Genomic DNA, 7500 nt, shown 5'->3' on the forward strand with positions numbered 1-7500 from the left:
CAGATTATATCAATCAGCCGGAGCAAGAGAGAGGGCCCGCAGGGTGGCTTTCTATCTGGAACATACTGTACTGCTGGAACAAGGTGTGTGTGTGTGTTTGTGTGTGTGTGTGTGTGTGTGGGTGTACATTTCACATGAAATTGATGTTTGACAGAAAGCCATGGTCTGCTCATACAGTAAGGTACGGCTAGTATTGATAGCTGTCAGCCTTGTTGATGGATAGATGACTCTAAGGAAAGACACACACCACACACCACTATTCCATTTCAAAGCAATTGGAGGACATGTCAGCACACCACACACACGCACACGCACACGCGTGTGTGTGAAAGGGTAGTGTTGGACTATAGATTGCTACTTACGTCGCTGGTGTTGACGAACCAGGTGATCTCCCCGTACGAGGCCAGCTCCCCGTTCACGTAGCAGCTGATCTCACTGTTCTTCCAGCGGTTGTAGATGTGGACGATGGTCACCATGTACCACTGGAAACACAACACACCAGGTTACACTTCTAAACACAACACCACCGCCAACACAACACACCAGGTTACACTTCAACACAACACCACCGCCAACACAACACACCAGGAGGGTTTTCCATCAACGTCTCTAAAGGAAAATCTAGGCTTATTTTAAGTCTCACGAGACGCATCCAAAAGCCTGATCTTTTTTTGACAAATCTCGCGAGCCTGGATTTTCCTTTAGCGACGTTCATGGAATACCCCCCAGGTTACACTTCTCAACACCACCACCAACACAACACACCAAGTTACACTTCTCAACACAACACCACCACCACAGTTCCACATGTCAGGACTTCAAAAACTTTCATCTTAGCCTCTTTCCTACAGCAGCTGCTTTTACTTTCTCTACACGACAGCAGTTTCACATAAGCCTTAGAAAGCAGAACATGTCCTACTGTACCACCGGGGGGGAGAAAAAACAAGAAAAGAACGCTACGTGGTGCCCCCTCTTCCATCTTAGCCTCGTTGCTAGCCGCCTTGACTCATTTAATGCAGAGGATGAATAAAGTCGCCCGAATGGTCACCATTATAGAGCGCCACGGGTGACTTTATTCACCCAAAATGCATAAAAGATGATGCTTCATGTTTGTAGCCAATCAAAGCATTGTTGCTAGGTAAAGTCCACATAGAACACTCGGCACACTGGGTGGTGAGGGTTCCGGAACATTTTTGGCAGTTGGTGAGTTAACAGAAATGGGAGCTACGAGGCGGCCCAGAGTCAGGCTATCCACCGCCTGGGCGCCCCGGGTTACAAACCCACCTACTTCTGGCTTCCAAAATCTCCCGACTGTTGGGAGAATCCAGTGAAATGGGTTACTACCGCTCCGACGGGAACCTCGGGAGACATGGCAGAACATGGGAGACCGGGCTATAAATAGAGGCAGAAGTAAGCCAGGACGAGGTTGCTACGGCGTGACTTCCCCGTGAGGCGGAGTGATGTAGTAGGGAGGTGGTTTCACACCGGGAGAACAAAAAAGGAGGTTTTAAATTGGCGGCCGGCACCGAGGAGCTGTCTGACACCCATGGGCCTCGGCGGAAGATGAGGGTACGGGCTGTGCAGCTCAGGCTGTGTAACCCCATTAGATTATCTTTCTTTCTCTCTCTCTCTCTCTCTCTCTCTCTCTCTCTCTCTCTCTCTCTCTCTCTCTCTCTCTCTCTCTCTCTCTCTCTCTCTCTCTCTCTCTCTCTCTCTCTCTCTCTCTCTCTCTCTCTCTCTCTCTCTCTCTCTCTCTCTCTCTCTCTCTCTCTCTCTCTCTCTCTCTCTCTCTCTCTATCTATCTATCTACCTACCTATCTCCCCCACTCCTCTCCTTCTCTCCCTCCCTCTCTATTCCATCTCGGCTCTAGTTTTACCAGCCCCAAGAGGCAGGATGAGATGACTCTGTCTCATCCCACCGCTATAGTGTCTGTGTGTGTGTGTGTGTGTGTGTGTGTGTGTGTGTCTGTGTGTGTGTGTGTGTGTGTGTGTGTGTCTGTGTGTGTGTGTGTGTGTGTGTCCTACATACTGCATGTTTTATGAGTGTTTAGAGTGCGTGCGTGTGTGTGTGTGTGTGTGTGTGAGTGTGTGTGTGTGTGTGTGTGTGTCGTCCCACAGGGCTGCTCCAGTAGGACAGTGCCTGTCTGCCTGCCTACCTTCTGTGGTTTGAAGTCATACTTCACACAGTGCTGGAACCCTTTGCCCTTTGTCTTCAACGAGGTCACGATCAAACAGCCACCCACAAAGTGTGCCGAGTAGCCCAAGCCTTTGTTGGTGCGAAAACTGGGGGAAAAGAAGAAGAAAAAACACACACACACACACACACACACACACACACACAAATCAGTGAGTTGGCAGACACCGGCTTCACTGAAGGGCATGGAGGGTTCTGTCTGCCTACCGATAAATCATACAAACATCTTTAAAACGGGGTTTGAAAAGGAGAGACAGGCAGAGAACTCAATCGTCCCTCAACTTCACAACAAATTCCCACGTGTGTCGTCCCCTGCGCCCCGGCCCGGGACCCGCCCTGTGATTTAGTGAACTAATCTCTTTTTAAAAGGGCACAGGACCGAAGTGGAGGTTTATTGCCGATTTCTCTGCTGCCTGACCCGGCTGACTGAGTGGCTAGATGGCTGGCTGGCTGACTGAGTGGCTAGTTATCATACTCAGAAAGGCCAAAAACAGATTCCTTTTGCATGCATTCGATTTTTGACAGAAATTAATTATCAGCTCAAAATAGGACAAGTGAGAGCCCTGATTTAATGTCCCACGGCGGGAGGGAGGGAAGGAGGGACAGAGGGAAGGAGGGAGAGAGAAGGGGAGAGGGAGAGTGCGTGGGGGGGAGGGGGGGGGCACTGAGGAGGTGGACTATAAGCCTTTAATCAATTGCTGGTTTAGTTTATACGCTGTGAGCGCTACCAGTGAATGTTACAATTGTATTGAGCAGAGTAAGCTTCTCGAGGCACACAGGCACACAGACACAACACCTCACACTACAGGAACACGGCCCCACAATCCTCATTTCAAAACACCTGCGCAACCTCCACGCCACGCAATCTCCACCCGTGACATCAATGCATTATTCATACAGAAGTTTCTCGTAATGCAGGGCGTCAAATACAGATTTGTCCTTTCAGCATTTTACCCAGAACCAACCAGTAGGGGAATTTATAAATAGAGAATGTTTTTGCCAACTCGGGTCACATTTGAGGAAAGAAGTCAGTCAACAACAAATGCTTTTGTTCTTGGGTAGAAGGATATATTAACAGTTACTGATATATTTTCAGTAAGAAAAAGATAATAAAAAGAGAAACTCTGAACACTGATTAAGGGCAGCTCATCCTTCTGCTGTCGGCGGTTAAGCTTAGGGTCAGGGTCAGGGTCAGGGTTAAGCCACTTCTGTGGGTGTAATGGACACCTGGGGCTCCATGTCATGAGTTCTACTTTGACCTCATGATCTCATTGACATACAGTTCTGTAAACTTCACACTATCTTTAAAGGGAACACAAACCATATCACACCTTCTGTTTGCTGGAAGGTGTGATATGACGTGTGCTCCCAATACAGATGCTGTGATATATATCTTACAGCACATGTAAACAAACAACAAACAAACAAATGTTTTATTAGCCATCAAATCAAATAAGTCGTTGGAATGTGGTGAATGCACAGTGTTCTGGGCACCGTGGGCCATCTCCGGCGCCCTTGGAGCAGTTAAGGGTTAAGTGCCTTGCTCAAAGGCACAACGGCAGTGGCGGACACCTTCGATATGACGCCACCGACCCTCCAGTCACCAGCTCGCATCCGGCTCCCTCCTGGGGCGGGGATCGAACCAGCGAGCTACCAATTGCTGGCCGGCCTCTCTAACCTCTAGGCTACCTGCCGCCCCCGTAGACAAACATCTAAGAGACTGTCTGTAACACCAAGGACAGGTAATCAATGATGATGCAGTCAGAGAGGTCTGATCTAATCACCTTCTGGGAACGCTCAATATGGGGCGTCAACCGCACGTCTGAAGCCGTTATCTGACACGTCAACGGTCCCCCGCAGGACGGCTATCGTTGCGGTTCAGGTCACAACACTTTTGGGGTCTCGGAATTGTGTCTCCCTCAAACATCTATTTGTTATTGAGCTGCCCTTTCATTAACCCGGTATATTCTGTGTGCCGCACACGATACAATGGATTTTAATTGGACAATAAGCTTACTTGACTTCCAGTGTTGCCACAGTTACTTTGAAAAAGTATTCTGATTACTGATTACTGATTACTCCTTTAAAAAGTAATCTAGTTACTTTACTGATTACTTGATTTTAAAAGTAACTAAGTTAGATTACTAGTTACTTTTTTTGTTACTATTGGCAGCTGCCTAGGCACCCGACCCCCCCCCCCCCCCCCCCCGCAACATAAAAATGAAAACTGGTTTTGCCAAAACTCACTTTATTTTAACAGTAACTTAAATTACATAATTAAACTTTAAACAATAACTTAAAACAACAAAATAAAGAGTCTTTCTTTGCCTCACCCAACATAAATACTTGTTTTTAAACAATAAAATAAATATAATCTTTATTTAACAGTAACTAGCAAGGAGTGGTTTCACAAAACCTAAAACCTACCCTGACCATTCAGATATGATCCTAATATAATCCTAATCCTAAACTGGGTGAGTCTTATCAATTTAGTTTATCAATGATCAACATTTATGTTCTTGTCATCCTTTGCTGACACAAACTCAAAATAATCCTTATATTTCCAGCTATTTAACGCATATCTCTGTTCTCGCTCCATTGTGTAGGCTACGCTTCTGTTTACACTGTGCAATCAGCGTGGTGATACACGTGAGTGATTCTGCTGCAATCTCGCGATAGTCGAGAGCCGTTTTTTGCGGGCATGGCCTTCCATAGTAACCTCGTGTTGAAAACGTGGGCACTGACGTCACTCCCCAAGACGCGAGAAATGTTTGTTTACTATCGAACATTACAAAGAAATACTGCATTTAGCCTAAGTTATGAGGTAGTAACGCAATAGTAACGCACAGCCACTTGAATAAGTAACTTTAATCCGATTACTGATTTGGAAATAGTATCGCGTTAGAATACTCGTTACTGGGAAAAGTATTCAGATTAGAGTATCGCGTTACTTAGTATCGCGTTACCGGCATCACTGTTGACTTCACACTTTTGGAGCTGCATGTCATCTTACTTCACAAGGGTGCAATTCCTACAAAACCATAATACTACGGTAACAAGACAGTGGGTTTTTTCACAAGACCTGGTTTATTTGCGTCCTGCATTTCACATTTATAACTTAAAAATATTTCTGTGTTAGACAAAATATGATTCACTCTCTATCCATTGGCAAGTCGTGAGCTTAGAATGATAAGGTTCTATCTCCGTTTAGGGTCGTTCAGAGATATTGAACGTCAAAGTTTTTACATTCCATTATGTTTTGTGAGATGGAACCTTTGGATTTTATGAATTACTAACTCAAAAATGTCAACATTTTAGAAATAACACCACACAGGCGTTAATAAACACCTAATGGATCAGATTATGTAAAAAACTCAACTTTGACAAAAATGGAGATAGAACCTTATAATTCTAACGTCACGAAGTGTTAGCGAAGTTTTTTTTTTTTTACAACAACAGAACAAAATATCTAAATTATGATTGGAGCTATAGGATGCCGGACACTACACTTGTCTATTTGTTACTGAGGTAGAAGTGCTTATGTCTCTTATTTCTCCTATAAGAACACCAGGGACAGAACTAAAAGCTGACAGAACCACAGCCTTAGGGTGTTCTCTGTTCATGGATGATGGATGATGGATTATGAAAATGGGCATGTTTACATATTGTACGTAAGGTGTTCTCTATTTATGGATGATGGATTATGAGGATGGGCATGATTACGTACTGTATAATCTATTTAAAGGAGTCAATCTGAGCGGGGTGGACAGTATGAGGGAGGGACTGAGCTGCAGGGAGACTCCAGACACCAGGTCACATGGGAGTCAGCAGGATGGAAGTGGATGTGCCAGGGGTGCCAGCACTAAAAGCTTGGTTGAAGTTTTTAATTTAAAAGAAGTTAAATGGATGTGCTCGCTTGATACCTGGTGTCTGATTGGTGCTACGACCTGTCAGTCAACACATTTTGAGCACCAAAGCCCACCACGTCTGACTGATCAGTTAACGTTGACTGATCAGATGTTGACCATTGACTCTGGAGTGGGTGAGTGTTACTTAGAGACGATGTCACACAGTGGTGCGTGTGTGTGTGTGTGTGTGTGTGTGTGTGTGTGTGTGACTCACCAGTAGAGGTAAGGCTTGTCCTTGTCAACGTTGATGTTGTTGATGGGGTCCATGCGTAGCCAGGTGTGGAAGGTGAAGCCGTTCTGGTAGGGCCACTTGGCGATGGGGGGCAGAGCTATAGCCTGGGAGAGGACAGGCGACACACACATCCATGTCAAATTAAACGGTAGTCATAAACACATAAACAAGCATCTTACAGTGTTAGTGGTGTTTACATTAGTGTGTGTGTGTGTGTGTGTGTGTATGTGTGATTGTGAGTGAGTGTGTGCGTGAGTGCGTGCGTGTGGCTGTGTGCCATGACCTATAATACTTCCTGCCTCATTAGAGAGACGCAGACGCAGACGTGCACGCGCACACACACACACAATCCCACAAGGGAGCTTCCTACACATCCTCACCTAAGAGAAAGATCACCATGGCAATGAGAGGGTAGACAAAACTGGAACATACAGTGTGTGCATGAGCGCGCGCACACACACACACACACACACACACACACACACACACACACACACACACACACACACACACTAATGTGAAAGCTCCAGACAGTTTAATCACAAGACAATGTGAGAGATCACTTCTCTACATGGAACTTTTGGAACTTTTTACTTATTGAGCCTGCACTGTTTTATGTTTTTTATTGAATGTTTTTCTGTACTGAATGTTTTCTGCCCTAACTGAGCTGTTTGACAACAAAATTTCCCCATTGGGGACAATAAAGGTTTTCAATCAATCAATCAATCAATACATCTCTGCTGTGTAGCCTAGATTGCTTTCGGGCCCAGTGAAGAGTCTATTACACAAGCACTACAACAACATGGGTTTAAACGCTGAGAGGAAAAGACACCATTGTGGACATGGTGAGATTGGACACTGTCTAGCGCAATAAACAAGCAACAATAACAACAAATAAAGAGACTAAAGCTCACCTAGAGTGAGTATCCCAAAAGGTAACAACACGTTATTTCTTTCGACAGCCCAGGCCCACAGGAGCCAGACAACCATAATTGCAAAAACTGTTAAATCTGTTTGACAGTCAATCCTACAGAGGGTGAAACAGATGAAAACCGCAGAATGAAGCACTTTGCTGTTTTACGAGTGGTCTGCGTCAGGGCCGTTAAGGAGGAGATGAGGTTTCACATTAGCGACCAAGCGTTGGGGGAAACCTCGGCCCTGAGCAA

General features: G+C 45.5%; 1 protein-coding gene across 1 annotated transcript in view; it reads right to left on the reverse strand.

The window, feature by feature from the left end:
• lrba (LPS-responsive vesicle trafficking, beach and anchor containing) overlaps nt 1-7500 on the reverse strand; it is a gene marked incomplete at its 5' end in the record, with an annotated part of 245915 nt that overhangs the window by 189056 nt on the left and 49359 nt on the right. The window contains 3 exons of the mRNA XM_080534756.1: nt 363-482; nt 2157-2283; nt 6317-6438. Coding sequence (XP_080390882.1) covers nt 363-482; nt 2157-2283; nt 6317-6438 — 369 coding nt within the window. The remainder of the gene's footprint in view (nt 1-362; nt 483-2156; nt 2284-6316; nt 6439-7500) is intronic.

Source organism: Nansenia antarctica (genome assembly GCF_963989245.1).
Source record: "Nansenia antarctica genome assembly, chromosome: 6".
Taxonomy (NCBI): domain Eukaryota; kingdom Metazoa; phylum Chordata; class Actinopteri; order Argentiniformes; family Microstomatidae; genus Nansenia; species Nansenia antarctica.